The 22,623-nt window shown below is 26.5% G+C and overlaps 3 protein-coding genes across 4 annotated transcripts in view; 2 read left to right on the top strand and 1 right to left on the bottom strand.

Annotated features, from left to right (window-relative positions):
* Nucleotides 1-4,624: 4,624 nt before the first annotated feature.
* On the top strand, nucleotides 4,625-8,893 carry LOC136080788 (uncharacterized). 2 transcript variants are annotated; one of them, XM_065797924.1, is made up of 3 exons: nucleotides 4,625-8,372; nucleotides 8,446-8,514; nucleotides 8,773-8,887. In XM_065797924.1, the coding sequence occupies exon 1, from the start codon at nucleotides 6,015-6,017 to the stop codon at nucleotides 6,867-6,869; it is 855 nt and encodes a 284-aa protein (XP_065653996.1). In that variant the 5' UTR covers nucleotides 4,625-6,014; the 3' UTR covers nucleotides 6,870-8,372; nucleotides 8,446-8,514; nucleotides 8,773-8,887. The 2 variants fall into 2 exon arrangements, with proteins under 2 accessions (XP_065653996.1, XP_065653995.1); XM_065797923.1 differs by having other exon boundaries at nucleotides 4,625-8,514; nucleotides 8,773-8,893.
* A 7,551-nt stretch (nucleotides 8,894-16,444) lies between these two features.
* LOC100213314 (myosin light chain kinase A) lies at nucleotides 16,445-18,214 on the top strand. Its single transcript, XM_065797922.1, has one exon. It carries the CDS (start codon nucleotides 16,559-16,561, stop codon nucleotides 17,678-17,680), a length of 1,122 nt encoding a protein of 373 aa, XP_065653994.1. The 5' UTR covers nucleotides 16,445-16,558; the 3' UTR covers nucleotides 17,681-18,214.
* Nucleotides 18,215-19,046: 832 nt separating this feature from the next.
* The window catches only part of LOC100197891 (phosphonopyruvate decarboxylase), a 51,923-nt gene continuing 48,346 nt past the window's right edge, over nucleotides 19,047-22,623 (bottom strand). Inside the window, exon 9 of the mRNA XM_065797921.1 lies at nucleotides 19,047-19,806. Coding sequence (XP_065653993.1) covers nucleotides 19,627-19,806 — 180 coding nt within the window. The 3' untranslated portion in view covers nucleotides 19,047-19,626. The remainder of the gene's footprint in view (nucleotides 19,807-22,623) is intronic.

The following is a 22,623-nucleotide window of genomic DNA, read 5'->3' as shown; positions in this document are numbered from 1 at the left end:
AATGTCTCTCGTGTTCACTTGACTCCTTTCGAGTTCTGGATGAAGGAAGTTGTTTAACATTTCAACGTAGCGAGCTGATGTAACAGTAACTGCAATTCCTTCCTCTTCAAAAAAATAGGGTCCAAAAATCTTCAAATTTTAAATGCAGCACCACACTGTTACCTGTAAACTGTGCAAAGGTCTTTGGTGTAATTTTTGAGGGTTCTCCGATGCCCAATACCGACAGTTTTGAACATTGACGTCCAATTGATTGTCCAACTCTAAAATATTGACGAAAATGACGTTGCACTGTGACTACAGAATCATTGTTTCTAAAAAATTCTCGACAACGAACACACGATGTTGTACGCTCCAATGCTCCATAACAACTGAAACGGCATTGTTTGGGCCGTCTGCCAACATTCGTTCAAGGTCAATAGCCCTCCCATCGCCGCGTACTAGTGGTTCGAAAAACATGCCTTTACTCTGCACCACTCTGTATTTTTGAAGCAAGTATTTTTTAATATATTCAGAGCGAAACTGAACCCCAACTAACTTCAACAAACTATACTATTTAAAACCAAATGGTTAATAATAAGGCATAAGATTGTTATTATTTACATTTTTTTTTAAATAAGCCTCTTAAACCAGTTTGTTTCAAAATGGGGTAAATAGAAAATTTCTTTGGTTTCTTATAAATTGATGCAAGCTCTAATAATTGGCTCTATCAAAGTCGAAATTTTAAAGCTCTAGCTTTATAACTTTTTTTTAAAAGTATTATTAGGGACCCGTTTAATGTTCCAAGGTCTGTTTGCTATAGACCATAAAATATTTTGAAACATATTTTTTTATCAAAACATTTTAAAATTCCAGTGTTATTTTATTATTTAGAACACATTAATAAGGTGCCAGCAAATATTTATCAAAAATCTTGTTTTAAGAACCAGCTAATAGAGATGTACAATAAAGAACAAGATAGACAAAAATAAAAAGCAAAACCGCAAAATTCTAAATTCTTTTAAGTTTCTAAACTAAATTATTTAGTTGAAACTAAATTTGTTTAATAAAAGCTATAAGTATGCAAATAAATTATAAAATAGATAATTATAGCTCAAGTTATTTAATTTTTATAATATTTTGGCGTGGTTTTTTCCTCGGCAGAACAGAGTTTGTCAGTAGTATCAACTTTTCAAACTTTCTGCATTCTTCCATGATAATTTCCGTAATTAAGTCGATTACCAGCAATATTGAAAAATTCAAATACCAAAAAATAAAAAATTCAAATACCAAAAAATAAAAAATTCAAATACCAAGATTATTAAAGAAAACACTTTTAGCTCTTTTTCATTTAAAAAAGTATGCATCCTTACTTCTGCAGCTAAATTTAGAAGCAATTGCGACTGTGAATAATTTGAATACGTTCTTCTCTGAGTTAATTCCCAATTTAAAGACTAACATCATCATAAAACATGCTAAGATCCCATTCATTTACATTTATTGAAACCATGTTATCACATAATCTTTAACTTAAAAAGGTTTTAATGACTTATAATTTTAAGATTCATAAAATCATATTCATTTAAAATAAAAATGATAATGATGATTATCATCATCAAGATTTTCAGTACCACTACCACCATCATAATAATAATTGTCATCATCATCATCATCATCATCATCATCATCATCATCATCATCATCATCATCATCATCATCATCATCATCATCATCATCATCATCATCATCATCATCATCATCATTATCATTATTGATACGATCAAACTCACCACTAGGTTTTGAGGGTTTTGGTTCCAATAAGAGTTTTTAAAATTATTTAGAGTTTTGATTAAATGAGCGACATCACAAAAATGTATATTTCGTGATTACGCGAACTAAAAATATAATTTTTATATAGGGTAGATTAGGGTAATATGAGCACCTTGGTAATATGAGCATACTTAAAGATTTCTTTGATGTAAGCAGTGAAGTTACCCAGTGAAAAATAAAAACGCGTCCCACATGGGTTCCGCGTGGGTTCCGTGTAGGATTGATGGGATTTACGTGGGACGGATTTTCCCATGTGGTATCCGTATGGAAATTTGTCACCTTAATGGGTTACATGTGGGAACCATATGGTATTTACACACATGGGAAATCCCACGTGGGTTTCCTGTGGGATTTGCATGGGAATTAATTTGAAAGCTGGAAACTAAAAAAAAAATTTTAAATCGACATTGCAATTTTTAAATCGACATTGCTTTTTAAAAAAAACTAAAAAAAAAATTTTTAAAATTTCATTGCGTTATGTTTATATTGCGTGAAAATATTTTATATTTATATAGAGAATGGCAAGCAAGTATGTAAGTACCACGAATAATGTTTATCTTTCTTTATATAAGATTAAATAAGATTAAGATTTGTGCAAATAGACGTATTATTAGGATAATATAATAGTTATTTGAGTATAGATCTTGAGTAAATTATTTGCAAACAATTAACTGATGCAAGTTGAAATGTTGTCAAAAACCAATCCTACATGCATGGGACACTGCAGTGTCCCACAAAGAAATGCAGGTTTGAAAGTCAAAGAATTCCCAATTTTCTTTATTAAAAAAAGAAAAAAACTTTTAACTTGAGATATAATAAGGTTCTTAAGACTTAAGGACTTACGAACTGCATTGAGGAACAAAAACAGGATATTTACAGAAACTTTTCAATTTTTAATCTGGAGTACCACAGTGTTATTGAGAATAAAGCTGGGTCCGGGTTTCAAAGTAATATTATCTAAAGTAATGTTTAAATAAAATAATATGCTTTAAAATGCATATAGTTATACATATAACTCCTGATAGTTATCTATATGTATAACTAGTTATACATAAAATTTATTATATAAACTTATTTTTTAAGGTTATGCTTGAACAAATTAGTACCAATTAATTCAAATTCAAGATTTAGTTAAAGTTCAAGTTAAATTTCTTATTTATTCATTGTTTTTGTTAATTTTATATTTATTTGTTCAAATTTATCAGTTAATACTATTTTTTACTACAGTAAGAATGTTTATTATTGTTGAACGTGATTTTATTAGTTACTTAATTTTATTTTCAACATATTTTGACAACACACTTTATATTTTAAATGATGACAGCTTTACTTTTCTATTGATGTTAATTTTATTACGTTTCAATAACTCAGATTGAATTTTAACTGAATTATTGTAAGCTTTGTAGGGGTTTGTTGTATATCAAATGGTGTTGTAAATAAAGTAAAAATAATATATATATATATATATATATATATATATATATATATATAATATATATATATATATATATATATATATATAACATTAAAACAATAAAATTGATACAAAATTTCGCTTTAAAACAAATACCATTAACATTGTGATGATAATAGCATTAGGAAACTAGTATTTATTTATTATTATTATACTATAAATAAATAGTTTTTTAATTCATTTTATAAAATAGAGACTGACAACTGATAATTAATGGAAATAAATACAAATTATAAAAATCATGTAAACTTCATTTATTATTACTAAATACTATATAAATGTTGGTCTAAAAAGTTAAAATCAATTTAAAGCATTGTTATTAGTTCTTTTGCGATTCGCACTTTCACTTCTGTCTCTCAAATTTGTAAAATAGGTGGTCAAAGCTTGCTCAATAGGTAGGTTCTCAGCATAACAATGCTTTTTTCTTACACTTTCTAAAGACAAATATGGCAAATTGATTACTTATTTTACCTAAATCATAGGGTCATCTATGCATAATGTTGTCAGATGATGACCCGGTTTATTGAACACCTTCACCTTTTATCAAACTCAGTCAATTTTTTCCATCTCCCATTGAAAATGATTTCAGTTTTTGTTATCATATTATGATGGTATATCTGAATTGTTAATATAATATAAAAAATGCATATACCATCAATTTTTTTCTGGTTCAATTATACATTTATTCTCAACAGTACTAAAAGTAAAAAAACAAAAACATAAATTGTTCTTTCAGATAAGCAAGCTAATTTCTGAATTTAAATTGTTTTTCCTATGATCCTCTATAGTTTTAAGCAACAAGAGCAAGAAGTTTTTAGACCACATTGTTGGTGTAAATACCTCTAAAACCTGCTTATAGCTAGCATAAATTGTTTTACTTTTTTTTTTAAATAAAATATTTAACTTTTTTTTTTAATTCAATTTTTTAATTGACATTATTTTGGTCTCAACATCCCCTCCCCATTGTCAATTATTATTAAACTCACACTGCCCCTCTATCTACTGGCATCATTTATGGATGATCCCATAGCCTAAATACCATATATATATATATATATATATATATATATATATATATATATATATATATATATATATATATATATATATATATATATATATATGTATATGTATATATGTATATATATATATATAAATATATATATATATATATATATATATATATATATATATATATATATATATATATATATATATATATATATATATATATATATATATATATATATATATATATGTTTTTGTTCCTCAATGTACTTCGTAAGTCCCTTAAGTTTTATGAACCTTATTATATATAAAGTTAAAGTTTTGGAGCCTAAAAAAAGTTACAGAAACCTCCCTATCTCCCTCCTATTTTAATATTTTTTTTTAATAAAGAAAATTTGACTTTCAAACCAGCATTTCTTTGTGGGACACTGCAGTGTCCCATGCATGCATGCTTGGTTTTTGACAACATTTGAACTTGCATCAGTCAATTTTTTGCAGATAATATACTCAAGAACTATATTCAAATATCATATGAACATGTTAGAGAATGTTCATATGATATTTGAACATCACAAAATTAATAATATTGTTGTGATATGTTATATAAATAATACCATAATAGATTATGATATGAAAATAAGATAGGATATGAAGGCAATGATCAAAGAATAAATTTACTTATAGAAATTTAGATGCTTGTTTATTAGTTTCAGAATATTATATTATGTGTGACAGCAGCTTTCTATAATAACAGGCCTTGACATCGCGCAACAAAGTTGTTAAACTGAAGGCTAATTCCTAATACTGTGTTTACATTTTCATCTTTTAACATTGTATTCGCGTTTTTTTAATAAATCTTTAAAATTTGATTGGTTTATAAATTAGATAGCGCAACTTCAAGGCAATAATGTTGTAAGGTTCAAGGCATTAACATTGTAAGGTAATAATATTGTCAAAATAACGATAAGTTTTTTTAATAATTAAAATGCCTTTAAAATGCTGTGTATCTCTTTGCAAGTCGAACTATCTCAACTACAACAAAAATATCAATTTATACAACTACAACTACAATATCAATTACAACTACAACAAAAATATCAATACTCAACTACAACAAAAATATCAATTTATAAATTCCCGAAGAATTTAGAGGAGAGAAAAAGATGTAGTGAAGCTATCCCAAGAACTGGTTTTATTGTTACAGACTATACAGAAGTATGTCAACTGCATTGGCCAAATGAAGCACTTTTTGAAAGCAAATATGGGAAGCAACGACCTTTAAACCCACCATCTGTTTTTAAAAATATTCCGCCTAGTTGTTTAGCCACACCAGCAAGTAAAGTTAGAAAAACTGTAACTTCAAGCGGTTTTCGAAGCATTTTACCAAATGAGTTAAATGATTTTCTTAAAAAGGATGAACTTATTTGACGATATTCAATCTTTGTTAAGTGATAATAACGATGTTATTGTCTTCCAGCTTAATAAAAAAAGTTTACACATACAATCAAAAATGTACAAACTTGGTGTTCCATTATTTGTTTTAGTAATTTTCAATGATTATTCATTTGTAGCTAACCATAATGGCACAACTTAAAATATTTCATCTTTAGCTGTAAACAAATTAAAGTTAATAAAAACAAAATCAGCTTTATTTGAAGCAGTTAGATTTTTAAAAAATAAAGAAAGTTCGCTTCAGTCAAATATTCTATTCGAACACCTTAATGCAATGAGAAAAGTTAATGTTAGTGAAGTTTTATATACTTCAGATATTAAATGTAGAGCATATGAGTATTTTGCTATGCGACGAAGTTTATATGATTGTTTGTGTATTGACTACAAGTTGCCAAGTATAAGGACTTTTACACGATTGACTTCAAAAATAAGCTCAATGGAGGACCTAAGTTTCATAAATAGTATTTTTATGAATTTAAATCCATTGAAAAGAACTTCCATACTACTAATTGATGAGGTCTATGTCAAAGCTTCATTACTTTACCAAAGAGGTGCTTTGTTTGGTCAAGCAGTAAACTACCCTGAAAAGTTAGCTAAAACAATTTTATCATTTATGATTAAATGTCTTTTTGGAGGTCCAGAATTTATATGTAGAGCTCAACCTGTTGCAAATCTTTCCTCTGAATTTCGGTTTGCTCAATGTCAACAAATTGTTGATACAATAAATAATATTGAAAATAGTAAGACACTGGTAATAATTACTGATGGTAACCGTGTAAATCAAAGATTTTTTGGAATGTTTAAAACAGTTGATAGTAAACCATGGTTAACAATATCAGGTATATATTTATTGTATGATTATGTGCATCTCTTAAAATATATACGAAACAATTGGTTGACAAAAAAGACTGGGGAACTTCAATTTTTGAACAATAAAGAACTGGCTTTGGCTAAGTGGAGTGATTTAGAAACTTTATATAAAACTAAGTGCAATAGTCTTTTTAAACTCTCTAAACTTACAGCTAAATCAGTTTATCCAAAACCAATAGAGAGACAATCTGTAAAGTTTTGTTTGTCTGTTTTTTTGCGAAGAAACAGTAGCTGCATTAAGAACGCATCCAGAGATTGAAAATAAAGCATTTGAAGGTACTGCTGTATTTATTGAAAAAATAATTTTTTTTCGAATGTTGTTAATGTCAAAGCACCTGGTGCTGGCATTCGGTTTAGAAATGAATTATGCGGAGAAATCCACTCAGTTGGTGATCAACAGTTACAACTGCTATGAGATATTGCTGAACTGTCAAATTTTATGAAACCTACAGGTAAGTGTGTAAAACAGCTTACGCTAGATACTAGCAATGCAATAGCACATTATGTAATGGCTTTATTGATCTCGTAGAAACTTTGTTGAGTAATGGAGCAAAGTATGTCTTATTAGGTTGGTTTTCAACAGATCCACTTGAAAAAGCTTTTTCTAAGCTTCGACAGGGATCTGGAGGTACTTACTTTATAAACGCTAAATCTGTAATTGAAAAAATTAATATTCAACATACTAAATTGATATTACAACTTGGCATTCCTGTTGATGGTATCGATGGTCATACTTGTGACATGTTTTAGAGATATTTCTACTAATGAAAAAAAACTTCTGGATAATATACATGATCTTGAAAGCTCAGTTAATAAATCTACATTAGTGGCTATAGTTTACATAGCTGGTTATGTGCAAAAAAGCAAAATAAAAATTTATGATGATTCTACCAATTATTATTATAAATATGGAAGTTATCTGTTTAGCCTAAACAGAGGCGGACTTGAAATTCCTTCTGATACTCTTTTCTAATGGTCAATATTTTGCTTTTTTTTTTTCAAGGTGCTACTGACCCTTTATGCAGAACATTTTGTGTTACTCAGTTTCAGTTCATTGCTGCTAAATATAAATTTAAAATCACAAAAAAACAATGCAGAGTATATTCTAAAATTCTGCTAAAGAATTACTCACTAATTACTAAAATACTAAAGCTATCATAATTTATGTGAAAATTAGTTTTGTAATTTATTATGCTATTTACTTGTTATGTTTTTTATTTTCTCATTAGCCTATATGTCTCTCAATATGTTTGGATTTGTAAATATTTACCCTGTTGAGATATATTGATAAAACTTTTTTTTTGCTTGAATCAACTTTTGTTGGTGTTTTTTAATGTTGGTGATTTTTATTGTTACCATTTTTAGCAAAAAAAATTAAAAATACAGTTATCTTTCTAATATATAGGTATATACTTTGTTATGGTTCTGCTTGTTATTGATACTATTTAATATTACATAAATATTCTTAATGAAATTTGAAATACGAAAAATATGATTATCTTATAACAATTTTTTGGTTTTCTTTTTATATTTCCGTCTTTACTAGAGATTATTATTAGAAAACATAGACTGCCATTACACCCTACCTAATATAAAAATATATCAATATAAGTAAAAGTGAAAGTTTAATCGGCCTTCAGTTTTTACGGCATTTTGCGCGATGTCAAGGCCTGTTATTATAGAAGGCCGTGTGTGTGACGAAAAAGTAAAGATACTTTTGCATTCAGTGGCTATTGCACCCAACGTCTACATCATTGAAAAAGTAGGTTTTTACATTTTTGTTTTTGTTTTTTTGTTTAACTACTTATCCTAATTGATCAATTGAATTGATTCAGGATTCTCCTCATGGGTTCAAGCTCATTACGCATAATATGTGTTCAATTACCCATAATACGTTAGTCATTGTAAGTAATAAATTAAGAAATAATTATTTGTGAAATATTGTAGTCATTAATGACTTCAACCTGGCTAATAATTAAAATTGCTCTCTTTCTTTCTATCTCTCTCTCTATGTCTCTCTGTCTCTCTCTCTCCTTATATATATATATATATATATATATATATATATATATATATATATATATATATATATATATATATATATATTTATTTATTTATATATATTTATATTTATATATATTTGTATTTATATTTTTTTTTAGAAAATGTTTGAAGAAAGTTAGAAGATACTAAAAACCTTGTTATTATACACGCCGAAGCGTTTTGAATACCAAATGGGGTAAAGTAGCAAATACCAGATTAAGTTAAGCCTCTCTGAAAGCTTCGATGATTAATTTTAAATTACTATTTAAATAATTTTTAAATTAAAAGAATTTTAAAAATTATCATAAAAGCATTTGGACTTTCATTTGTCTAGTATTGACTACTTTTATACCATTTGAATTAAAATATGCGGCATTTAAGATCTATAACATGTAGTATTTTCCACCTTTATCCCATTTAGGATTTACCACATAAAACCCATGTGGGATTTACCATATGAAACCCACATGGGACAAAATAATAATCCCCATATGGGTTACATATGGTAAAAACCCACGTGTATCCCATATGGGATTTACCATATGGAATCCATGTGGGATTTACCATATGAAACCCACATGGGACAAAATAATAATCCCCACATGGGTTATATATGGAAAAAATCCACGCGTATCCCATGTGCGCTTTTTCACTGGATAAAGCTGCTATGCATTTTTTAATCGACTTTATGTGGTGATTACAGAAATCAGTACAATTAGTATAAATCTATATGCAGTAATTAGCGGGTATCATCTAATTAAAACGCTGTTAAATTTTTTGCGTTTTTAAAATAATATCATCATGCATGAATAAATCCGTGGCGTGAAATTTTGGTGCTAAAATAATGAAATTAATTTTTTCATAAAGAAAAATATGTTAGCTAAAAATCCAATCCTTTTTGGCTTGAAAAACAATGCATAGAAACATTTAGTTTTGACTTTATTTAAAGATGCCATTTTTGTGTAATATGAGCATGCTCAAATTACCCAGTGAATTTTATTGAAATTACGTAGTTTAAAGTCCTAAAAAAGCAGTGGTTTAAATTGGTTTTTCGAATAAAAATAAAATATAGTAAAACTTTTTAATATTTTAACAATACTAAATATTTTTCTGTAATTTAAATTCAAAAAAATGAAATTTTTATCGTTCAAAGGTTTGAATTGATAAAATTGAAAAAATAACAAACTAATTTTTTTTTTCTTTTCTTGCGGAAAACATAGTAGTATTGTTTCAACAAAAAGTGGCCTTAAATTTGATCTTTTAACGATAAGTTTTGTTAATAACGAATCATTATATTCCAAAAATTAGTTCTAATTGTCAGGTTGGTATTTTTTTTACAAAATTAATGTTATTTTGTGAGCTAATTTAAAGAGCTCATATTACCAAGTGGTCTGGGTAATATGAGCATTTTTGTGACTTTTTTAAAACCTCTGTGTTTTTAAGAAAAAATTTCGGGTGCCCAAATATCTAAGTGGATCATGAGAAGGGATCCCTAAATATTGTTTATTCGCAAAAATTTTGGATCTAGCTTAATTATTTTTGAAATTATTCCAATTTTTGCTTAAGGTGCTCATATTACCCTAATCTACCCTAAATATAATTTAATAAAATAAAATATAAATATAATTTTTTCTTAAACTTTTTTCAATAATTCTTTAATTTAGGTTAATAAACAAAAATAATTTTGTCTAAAATTTTGCTGTTAAACAACAACAAAATTTATGAAGATAAAAAAATCCAAAAAAAAAAAAAAAAGAATTGAAATATTAACCTAAACTTCAAATATCTTCGATAAACACTGCTATCCTTAACACTTTTGTAATTCTTAGCAAGATGAATTATAAAGGATTAACAATTCGATAAACATCTGCTACCATAGAGTAAAATTTTAATTTAAAAAATGTTTTTTTTTAAGAATATGTTAGTAGTACTTTGGAATCTCTTTAAAGTTACTAGAAGCAAAAGGTCCAAATGCTCATCAGAAGGATGAAAACATCCCTCTAATAAACAATTACATATTTTGTCAAACTTTCAATTTTATTATTAATATCATCAAAGTGCCATTTAAAAATACCATTTCAATTAGGTCAACTTTTTTATTGAATACAAGAAAACTTTTTATTTTCATCTTATCAAAAACAAAAGAAAAAATTTCTCAAGTTCTTATAAATTTTTAATATTTCCATTTAAAGTTATTTTTAAAATAACATCAATATTATACCACATCCTGGATTGATAAAGTTTATGTACATCGAAAAAGTAATTTTACTTCGAAGATACATAAATTCTGACTTGCATAAGTGTTTGTATGTCTCCAGTAATATTAGGTAAACGCTTGAACACATTCTTGGAGCTTTTGCTAAATAGGTTACGACTTTTTTCAGAAGACTTTCCTCAAAACCTTGTGAGTATCAACACTAAAGATCAGCTTATCTTATTTGATCAGCTGATTTACACTATGATGGAGTAAATAATATTTGCTCGCAATTTTTTAAAATCGTTTCTTAGAATATTTGTTTTAAAAATCAGCTCTTTTGTCTTGCTTTTTACATTTTTTTTTACTTTTTCTCAAAATTATTATTTTAGTTCCAAATAAAAATCACATTTAAATGTGGATATAAGAATCTAAATAAGATATAAAATTTCACTAAAAGAAGTACAACCATCAACAAATTCCATATAGTGGTTCTATATTTTTTCACGAAACAAATATTCTTCGTAATTTATTAATTCCTAATATTTTCTGTTTTGCAATGCAAGCATCATTGCATTGCAAAACAGATCTTTGATGATATCAAAGATCTGTTTTGCAATTTTTCATTTTTTTTTTAAAGCATCTTGATCAGTGTTTCCCAACCTTTTCCAACCCGTTACCCAAATTATATATTATAAAATCATCATGGACCCTTTTTATTTTAAAAATTTTTAAAAGGTGAAAATTTTAATAATTACAAGCAATTAATTTCTGAAAAATTGGTTTAGTTTTTCATAGAGCGTATTTAATATCGATATCGAGTCTTTTTTAGCTTTAGGATCTTGAATCAAGATTAATGTATATAATCAGTTCTTTTAATGAAAAGGCAATGAAGTTCAAGAGCAAGCAATTGTCATTTTGGGCCAATACTCCAAAACAGTCAGCCCCCACATATGTTCCTCTTGAATTTGACAAGTTTGTAGAATCCACCAATGAGCGATCTCTCATTAATAATCAACAGTCCATTAACTTCCAATTTATCGACCACTAATATTAAAAAAAAAACAGGAATAGTGGCTCAAGATTGTATTAAAAATTGACAGTTATACAACCGTTGCAGAGTATATTATTCCAGAGCAATCAGAGCTTGAGTCAAGGAACCTTATGTTACAAGATCAACGTTGGATTGCCCATTATCTTTGTACAAGTCAATATTTTACTCAAATTGTGAAATGCGAAAATCATTCTTGTAGTCGGACTAAAAGAAACTCTTACTTTACTCTAATTAAAACACGATTTATTCCACCACCTATCCTGCTTAGCCAAACAAGAGATGGTCTTGAAGCAGTAGATGTCTTAGAAGGAGCTAAAAAGTTGTTTCTATTATACCTTTTTATGCTCATCGCATCAACTATTGAAAGTATTCTTCTTCGACCTGTCAAAGGATTTTCAGTTCTTCCGTATGATGTGTTTTGTCCATCAATTCAGTCTAGCCTAACTGATGAAATCTTTAAAAAATGAAATATCTACTTTGCCTCTTAAGCTATGTTGAAAAAGCGCGTTTCTATCCATTCTTTCGCTTTAACACTCCCTCCTTTCAAAAGAGTCCGACCAGTTCGCATTGCTGCCAAGCGTCAGACAGAATTTATGGCCGTTGTTGCCCTGCAGAAGAATTCGGAAACTGCTGAATGGTTAGATGAAAATGAAGTTGACTCAATTATACCTTAAGAGGACGATAACTTTTTAGTTCGCGGGGAGCATCACTTTTTAATAATAGATGTTTTATTTATTTCTTTACCAATTTTACGTTTGTTTATTTTATATTGTTAACGGAAGAGCTTATTTTTTAATAAAACTTTATATTTACGGAATTTATCAAGGGGCTTGACCATAAGACATATTAGTCTTATTCTCGTCCCTGCTACATATATATCTAGTTGTTAACATACGGTTTGTATATATTTACACGGAAAAAAAAATAAAAATTTACTACCTAATGTTTCAATCGAAGGTCACTTTAACAACCTATGGGATAATAATGAGTGAGTGAATTTATATTATAGATATAGAATAAAATTTGCTTAGTTTGATTAGTTTGTTTATTATTTGATGAGATATCAACTGTTCTATAATATAATTTGCTAAGATCTACTTTCTATATAAATATATAGTTTAAGCAGAAAAAAGTCAATGATGTTTACATACATAAAAAAATGGCAGTTAAAAGTAGCCAACAATAAGTGCTTCACTCATAGAATAGTGCCTAATTCATTTTGTAAAGATATAAATTACAACTACCAATTAGGAGATCATAATTTAACCTGGTCTTCAAACCCAAAAGATCTTGGTGTGACCATGGATTCTTACTTAAATTACAACAATCATATTTCAAATATCGTCCGCGCATCAAACATTCGAGGATATTTAATCCTTAAGTGTTTTAAAACTCGAGATCCACGAGTTATCGTAAAGGCCTACACTACCTACATAAGACAAATCTTAGAATTTTGCTCTCTGGTTTGGTCGCCATACCGCATTGAAATGAACAAAACAGTGGGATGAGTACAAAGACGTTTTACCAAGAGAATTGCTAACCTAAATAACTTTTTATATTTAAATAGACTTAGAATTCTTGATTTGGAACTAGAAATTCGTCGCTTTAAGCAAGACTTGATTACATGTAACAAAATTCTGAACAATTTAACTTGCTTAAATAAATCAAGTTTCTTTTTAATTAACAACTATATTTACACTTGAGAACATAGTTTCAAGTTACACTGCACTTAGAGTTAAGTGCAGTGTAGGTGAAAGACTGTTTTTTTTTGACATAAAATACTTTGATAGTGGTGGTTATTTGAAAACCATTAACAAGCGTTTAACCTGAAAATTTTTTACTAGTGTGTAACAAAGGTTTAACCAGAAAAAACATTATCTGGACCTGAGCTGTTGTGCACTAAAATGAGATCTCAATTAGAAGATAAGACATGGAATAATTTAGGCTTTTTAAGAAGTTTAAAAAGAATCTCAAAGTAAAAGAACAATATACTAGTCACGTCATTTCTTTAAAAAAAATGGTGTATACACCATTTTTTTTATAAAATTTTTTTATTTCTAAAATTAATCATATTCGGGTTATTAATTTTGAAAAGAAAAACAGAACATTCAAACATTCAAAGCCTCAATTAATAATATAAAATTTCACTAAATATTGCCAAAATACAGTTAGAAGCCGAAATATGACCAGATACAGATATCTAAAAGAAAGCTATACTTGAGCTTTTTTTTTTGAACTTTTTAACTTTTTTTGGAATTTGTAATACCACTATGTGAAGTGCTACTCTACTCTAAATTCAGCTTAAAAAACGAAGAAGAACTTTATGTAGAATTTGGTTTTATGCAAATAACAGATTCATAACATTTTATTAATATTTCAAAAGTAATGGTATATAAAATAAAAATAACTACATAAAAATATTGTCTTAATATTTTAACGAATATTTAATCAGAAACAATGAATTATTTATGAGGGAATTATTGTAGATACTAATTCACGATGTTGTCTAACTACTAATAGGATATTTTGTTGTCGTTCTTCATTTTGATATGAATCAACAAATTGCTGAATTGTTCCAATTTTTTTTTTCGCACTATCGTTTGTGTCACTTGAGTTTTAATTAAAAAAAAAATTATTGTAAGATTCAAGATCTTTAAAATTGCCTTTAGGATGAATGGTATATAACCAAACCTTAATCTCGATAACTAAATTCAATTTGATAAAAATAAACCAACTTTCCTCTGTAATCAAATTTTTTAAATGAGTGTTATCATTAAGAACAACAACTGTTGACTTTTCTGAATTTATAAGTTATATTTTAGACATTTTATGCTGAAGTAAAGTTTCTGACTAATCAAGTTTGCAAATTTAGTTATAGCTTTGTGCACACGTTTAATGTGCAGTCCGACATGAAGCAAAATCCAAAAATTTATATTAGAGATGTCACTAATATTCGGTGGCTATTCGCTATTCGACCTATTTGGCAACTTTTTTTACTATTTGGGATTCGGTTGAATATTGCAAACTATTCGGCCGAATACCGAATACCAGATTGTAACAAAAGAAAACGTATAACAAAAGATTACATATAATTAATTTTTTTAATTTTTATTTTAACAAATAATTAGATACTTAAAATCTTTTTGTAATAATGATACAAACATTTTCATTGTTTAATGATAGGAAATGGTTGCGAACTCCTCTAAAATATACATGTTTCCAAAAAAAGCCATTCACTATATACGCTGCCAATTGCAAATAGTAAAAAAGTTTCAGTAGTTCTGTTAGGATAATGTTTTGCGTTTGCTGACTTCAACTTGTAAGAGTTTGCTGTCCAATTTAAGCAACATTTTCATGTAAAAACTAAACTCATTTGCATCTTCATATCTGTGTATATATTTTGTAGAGATTGGTTAGATTTGTTTTTATTTACATTTCTTTAACTTACATAGTGGAGATTAACCATCACCGGTGCTACTAAACACCGGCTATGGTTTATCGGTGTCAAGCAGCCTTTCACTGATAAGGATTTAAAATCACTATTCCAGACATCTCTAATTGATATCTTTATGCTTATGTCAAATAAGGATACTTTGCGAAAATTGAGGGGGTTCAAACTCTATCAGATCATAATTTTTAAACGCTAAGAGAGTATTATATAAAATTCAAAATTAGCGTTTAAAAATTATGATCTGATAGAGTTTGAACCCCCTCAATTTTCGCAAAGTATTATATAAAAAGAGAGTATTATATAAAATTTAAAATTTTATATAATACTCTCTTTTTATATAATACTTTAAAATAATAAAAACTAATAAATTTAATAATATAATGAAAGAAATTATATAAACTAATAATATTAAAGTTTATCTATTTAAAAATTAATAAAAATCTGATTTTAGCAATATATAAATAAGCGTTTTTTTTCAATTTATGCTCTTTAATTATGATTATTTTCACATAAAGTAGTAACTGTCCAAGGTAAAAATAGCGCACGTTACAAAAAGTTAAGTAGATCTATTGAACTGAAACATGCAAAATAGATTATAAAATAATTTTACATCAGAATAATAAAATATATTTCTTTTGTATATCTTTTGTTTCGTAAAATGTAATACAAATATGATTAAAATAAAATCATCAACCCATGGCTAAAATGATCAAATATTTGATTTACAATTTTATATCTTCTCAACTTTTTGAATTGTTCGATTTTTGTACGTATTTTTGAATAAAAGTTATTTTTATGCTTCTAATTTATTCATATATTGTTAATTAATTTTTAACTTGTTTTGATTATCTATTAAAATAAATTAAAAATAAAGTAACAATATTATATATTTTAATAATTTAACTTCATATATTTGTTAATTTTAACATATATTTTTTTATTACATATTTTTTACAATATATTATTTTAATATAAACTTTATTATATAATTCAATATATATATTACAATATATATTTATTATTATTCATATATATTTACGCGCGTGTGTGTTTATACATATCTTTTTATCTATCTATATATAATAACAATAACTATGTTAATGACAATGATAATAATAACAGTAAAAACAACAACAACAACAATAATAGTAACAACAATAATAATGATCACAATGATTTAGAAATACACAACATGCGATAATTAAAATGGAGTTTCAGGAAAAGTATGAGATAAATGGTTTTATTCAGAAAGGACAGTTTGGTAGTTACTATGCATGTATTAACAAGGAAACAGGCTCAAGACTAACAGTGAAAATAAAGTCTGTAAGTCACTACAAAAATGATGGTTCAAGTAATGCTTATGTTGATCTTGAAGAATCTCGTGAAATTGCAATTTGGCGTAGACTAAAACATCGTAATGTCTTAGAACTTCTTGATATTATAAAAACTCCAACGAGACATTACCTTGTAATGGAATGTATTACGGAGTGTAACCTTTTAGATGAAATAGAAAAATCTACAACATACACTGAGCGGGATGTTTGTTTTTATATTAGACAAATATTCAGTGTGTTATTATATTTTCGTGAAAAAAGAATCATTCATCGTAATATTAACGCCGAAAATATTTTCCTTCAACGAAGTAACATCAATGAAATAATCAAAATTGCCGATTTTGGACTCGCAGTTCGGTTAAGTAAAGGTCAAAATTACGTATCGGTTGAAGCGTGTGGTTTGCCTTTATTCTTGGCACCCGAAACTATTTTAGATAGGCCTATTAGTTATGGAGTTGACCTTTGGTCAGTTGGAGTTCTTTTTTATATTATGCTCACTGGAAATCCTCCATTTTGGAATGAATTTCTAAAGTGCTTATATTTTGATATTACAACAAAAAAAATGAATACATCATATTCGAATTGGAATAATATTTCGGATATAGCAAAGGAATTTTTAGAAATTTTATTAGAAAAAAACAGTTTAAAAAGAATCAATGTAGAACAGGCATTAAATCATGCATGGTTTGAATCAAAGAAAAAATCAAAACTGCATCGTAGTGATGTTATTGAAAACTTGAAGTGTTTTAATGCGAAAAAAAAATTAGACAACGAAATTTTTAAATTTCAAAGAAACCCGAGTCTAAGTGCAAGTTCATCTCAGAACTATTACAATCAAAATGAAGATTATGAAAATGAACGCATTTATAGACAGAAGACTGTAATAAGCGAAGTGAATTATGTCAAGTTAGACAATTTGCGACAAATATCAAACATAAGCGTTTCTTTTCATCCGATAACGCTTCGAATAGATTTAAATGAATCAGATTTGTAAGCCACAGTTTTTAATCACAAAAATTTCACTACTAATTCAATCAAGTTAAAAAAAAAACATTCTTGGAAAAAAATACCCTAGTAATCTTAAGATTAAAGTAAGTTTACTAATCAGAGCCTTAAACGCTCGAAACTGAAAAAGAGTTTAAAAGCAGTACATATTAGTTATAAATCAATTTAAATATCGCTTCACGCAATTTGTTTCTACATGTCTTTGCAGTATATATAAAAAAAGGAAAACTAATAGAAATTTTCTAAAAAAATTTCTATTAGTAATTACTAATAGAAATTTATATTAAATTAAACATGGTTTAAAATATTTAAAACCATGTATGAAGTACGATATTGCTCTATGGAAACAATAAAATTAGTTAAAAGTTTTTTTTATTACATTTGTTTTAAAACATACAAAACACTTGATACAAATTCTATTATTTCTTGCACAAATTTGTTTGAAAACTTTTTTAAAAACAGTCTTTTTAACATGATTTATGTAAAAAGTAAAATTTGTTGCTAAAAACATGTTTAGCTTTTGTGTTCTTGTCATTTAATAGTTGCGTTTTACATATTTAGAATTATCTTATTTTTATTTATTTAAAAAAGTTGCGTCAATTGTAGAAATTTATTAACAAAATAATTCATTTCTGATCTATCGGGTCTCCGACTAAATATGAAAAAACTATTTTTTATATCTAGTCTTCAAATTTTAGAATATCTTTAGATTTCGTTCATTCGATTGAATAAACTTTTGGCATTATCTAAAAAAGGGTGACAAGAAGTTTGGTTTTGGCAAATTCATATTTTCCAAGATTATTTGGACGACATTTACGAAATGGAACCAAACGAAAATCATGAAACTTTATCACTATTGAATTCACAAGTTTTTATCAAAAAGGAACAAACTGCAGTATCCACTGCTTATGTGTTTTAATATAATTTTAAAATGTTAATTTTAAAAATTGATTTTCAACACATGAGCAGTTTGGACTATTGCCCTGAAATTCAATATTCTATGATCAATATTTGAACGATTAAGTGAGGCAAAAGAAGAACTTTTAGTACCCAATATAAATAACTAAGTCTATTACCTAGTTTTGTTAGTTGGTAATTGACTGTAATCGTGCAGTTTGCAACTTGTTTTTTTTTCCAGTGAGCAAGAACTCGTTTTTGTCAACAATATACAAATCGGGTTGGTTTATATATTATAGACTTTTATAAGCTTTTTGATCTAGAGAGGGTAGAACAAAGAAGTATGTTATCAGCATTTACATACATCAATGTAGTTTCCATATATTAATGTTTCTACAATAGTTTCATTTTGTATTGTTTCAAGTGGGCTTTAAGCATACAGGAGAGGAGACAATTGATTCTTGTATAAATTAATAATAATAATAACAATAATTCAGAAATACATAATTTACGATAGTTAAAATGGAATATCAAAAAAGCGTTGGGTAGTTTTTTATTCAACATAAAATCATATTTGCTGAGAGAAAACGCTTGACATCTAAACCATATATAAAGTACGATATTGCTTGATTACCTATATATCAATGCCATAATAAAAATAACTATACTATTAATTCTATTAATGCAGATAGCAAAATTATTTTATACTTTTTTCGAGTGAACGATACAGTTTTCATTATTTTAAAAGATAAATTAAAAAAAAACAACGAAAAATTGAAGAAAAAAAAAAAAAAAAAAGACACAAGGTGCAGACAAAATCGCAACAGATTTTTAAGAAAAAAAGATTTCATTTTAATTAGATCATAGTTTAAGATTTTACTAAAAATAATACAAACGGCTGACATTAGATTTAAAAGAAAAGGATTAAAGAATATTTATTCTATTTATAAATATTATTTATATAATAATTATTATTTTAAATTATTTCTGACTTAGTATTAGATGTTATGCTTTTATATTCTAAATTTGAATATTAATCTAATCTATAGCTAAGAAATGCATAAAATCAGCTTTGTTCTGAATAGGTGTCCTTGTAGGTCGGCCTAAATCTTTTCTACTACCTTTTTTAACTTTAATTTCTAGAAGAACAGGTCCTTGCATTGATCGCATCGCTAATACCGATTCTCGAATTTCTTCAGGCGTTGATACTGAAGTTGCCTGCAAAACATTAAATTATTGTAAATTCAAAAAAGTATAAAATATATGGAGTATAAATAAAGTATAAAATATATAAAGTACATATAAAAATATAAATTTTATATGTTTAACTTTATAAATTAAGAAATTAAAAATATTCTTATTTAAAAAAATAATTAAAAAAATTCAAAAAATACTACTTTTTATAACTAAATATTTTCAGTAAAATTTTTTTTAGTCTTAATTTAAAAAATTCGTTCGCTTTTATGTTCTTATAAATAACATCACATTCCCAAATATCATATCTTTATTTTTTTTTTTATTCTAAACAATGCATATGCTCAACCTGTCGTAATCATAATCGTAACCTGCTCGTCCTAATCCTTAGGCATACCTTTAGTGTTGCATACACGTATACTTTTTTTTTTTTTTACAAGAAACAAACAAAAAAACGACAACAAAATCCTTAAAGAACAATGTTTACTTCAAAGTTGATTTCATTTGAGTAATCTGATTAATTCTTCATTTGAAATGATATTATGCTTATACAACTTACTGTTGGCCAAAATAAATTTTGAAAAATTTGTATAAAAGGATTCTTGGATAGATATAACAATTCTTTTAATATAAAAAATGCTAACTTCAACTCAGTCCAAAGAGTTTGACAAAAACAGTCTTTCGTATATTTAACTAAAGGTCTAAGTCGAGAAAACTAAAACTCTTTCATATTTACCCTAGATAGTTTGTTGAACAGTGTTGAGACTTCATTCTAAATTTAAACCTAGTTGGAATAGATTTAAATGTATAGAAGAGTATACTCAACATCAGGACTTTGTAGATAGTTTTAATAAAAGAGTTTAATTTAACTTTTACATACTACTCTAGAGGAGTAAGAAGAATTATTCAACTTTTTTCGGATTATGTACCATATATACATTAATATTGTAAATATTTTTAAACAATTTATAGTTTTAAATCTTGTTTTAATGATCAAAAATTTAATTTTTTTTGTAACAGGCAAACAAAATGTTTAAATAGGCTAAGACCCTCTCAATTTTACTCTCTGCCCAACTTGTGATCCTTACCATTTTTTTCCAATTTTATAAACGCTCTTTTCTAATTTTATAGAATTAATACTCGTAATTAAAATTTTTTATGTGTATTTAAAATGCTTAATGTCTCAATCTTACCCTTTTGTCCCAGTTTTACCCTAGTTCCAGATTCTTAACACTTTGTTTGAATTTAAAAAAAACCCTTTTCATTGTTTTAATACAAAAACTCTTGAATAAAAAAATTTTCATTTAAGTGACAAACTGGCAGTTAAAATTTGTAACTAACTTCGTATACGTATACAGCTTTTGTGTTTATTAAAACAATTGGCATTATTTTTTGTTGTTATCATAATTATTATTACTAATATTATTAGTGTTATTACTGTTATTATTAGTATTATTAATGTTATTGTTTTTTTGATTATTATACTATTATTATTGTGATTTTTATGTTTATTATTACAACAACAAAACACTAATAATAACAATATTAATTACTATAATAACAATGACAATATTAATATTAGTAATAATAGTTAAAAGTAGGTAATAATAGTAATGTAAATATCAAATGTGTTTTATTAAAAACAATAATAAACAATACTAAGAGCAACAAAAATTGATTATAGAAATTATAAATATTAACTGTATTTTTTTAATTGTCATTAGGTGTTTACTTAATGTTAGTAGTTTTACTATTTGTAAACAATCTTAAAATATAATACCAACTATTTCAGAAATATATTGATTGATTAGATGTGTTTTTTTCCATTATGAGTTGAAAAAATAATTTTAAACCGCTAGAGATATCAAAAATTATTAATACTTCCTAAATTTAAATCCAGAAAAATAAAATGTGCTTAAAATATTGTGGAGTCTTTAAGTTATTTGTTAATGGAAATTACTTTCGGAGATAAAAAAAATTCTAAAAATAATTTCCATTTTCATGCCAAAAAAAGAAAAACTTTTTAGAGATAAAAATTCACAACTGCTACTCAAAAAATGACTAAGCAAATCTTAAGCAAATAAAAAATGACTAAGCAAGTCTTAAGCAAGTGTCTTTCAGAAAAATTATGAGGATTAAGAAATTTTAGAACTATTCCATCTCAAACCAAAAAAATATTTTCTATATTTAGAAAGAGTCTTGGATGTAAATGAATGAAAATAAATTAATATTTTTCTAGTAAAGAAAAATAATTTTTGAACACAAGTGGATATAGTAAATAATTCAATGATTTTATAAAGGATATTGATAAATTTATTTGTTTTATAATCAATGAAATGAGTATTACCTTCTATCTATAATTGTAAGAGTTAGTGTGGATTCTGATCAAGGTTTTTTAAAATTCACTATAAACGTTTTAAATCTGTTTTAAATGCTAGTTAAACTATGTAACTAATGTCACTAATCTAAGAGTTTTACATTTTTAAAGAGGATCCAAACACAATAATAGAAAATTTAATTCTAGTAAGTTTCACTCGTTAATTGGATTAGTCACAACATTTGGAAAAACCTAGCTTTAAACAATGCTTGAACAATATTCAAATATTGAATTATTTCTTTTTGTCTCATTTTTACAATTCATTTTTACAAGCAAATCAATTTTTACAAGCAAGTTAAGTTAATTTAAAAGAACATAATTTAGGAAACAAAAAAATTTAGATAAGATATTCAGTTTTTACACTTAATTGAACTTTGACAAACTTCTAGAAATATAAAAAATTTTTATGTGCGAATAAAAGTACACCATAAAGTAGATAAAGAAGAGCGCACAATAAAACTGCA

The sequence above is a fragment of the Hydra vulgaris genome, chromosome 05, assembly GCF_038396675.1.
Source record: "Hydra vulgaris chromosome 05, alternate assembly HydraT2T_AEP".
Taxonomy (NCBI): domain Eukaryota; kingdom Metazoa; phylum Cnidaria; class Hydrozoa; order Anthoathecata; family Hydridae; genus Hydra; species Hydra vulgaris.
The sequence above is the reverse complement of the archived record's forward strand: the minus strand, read 5'-3'. Positions and strand labels throughout refer to the sequence as shown.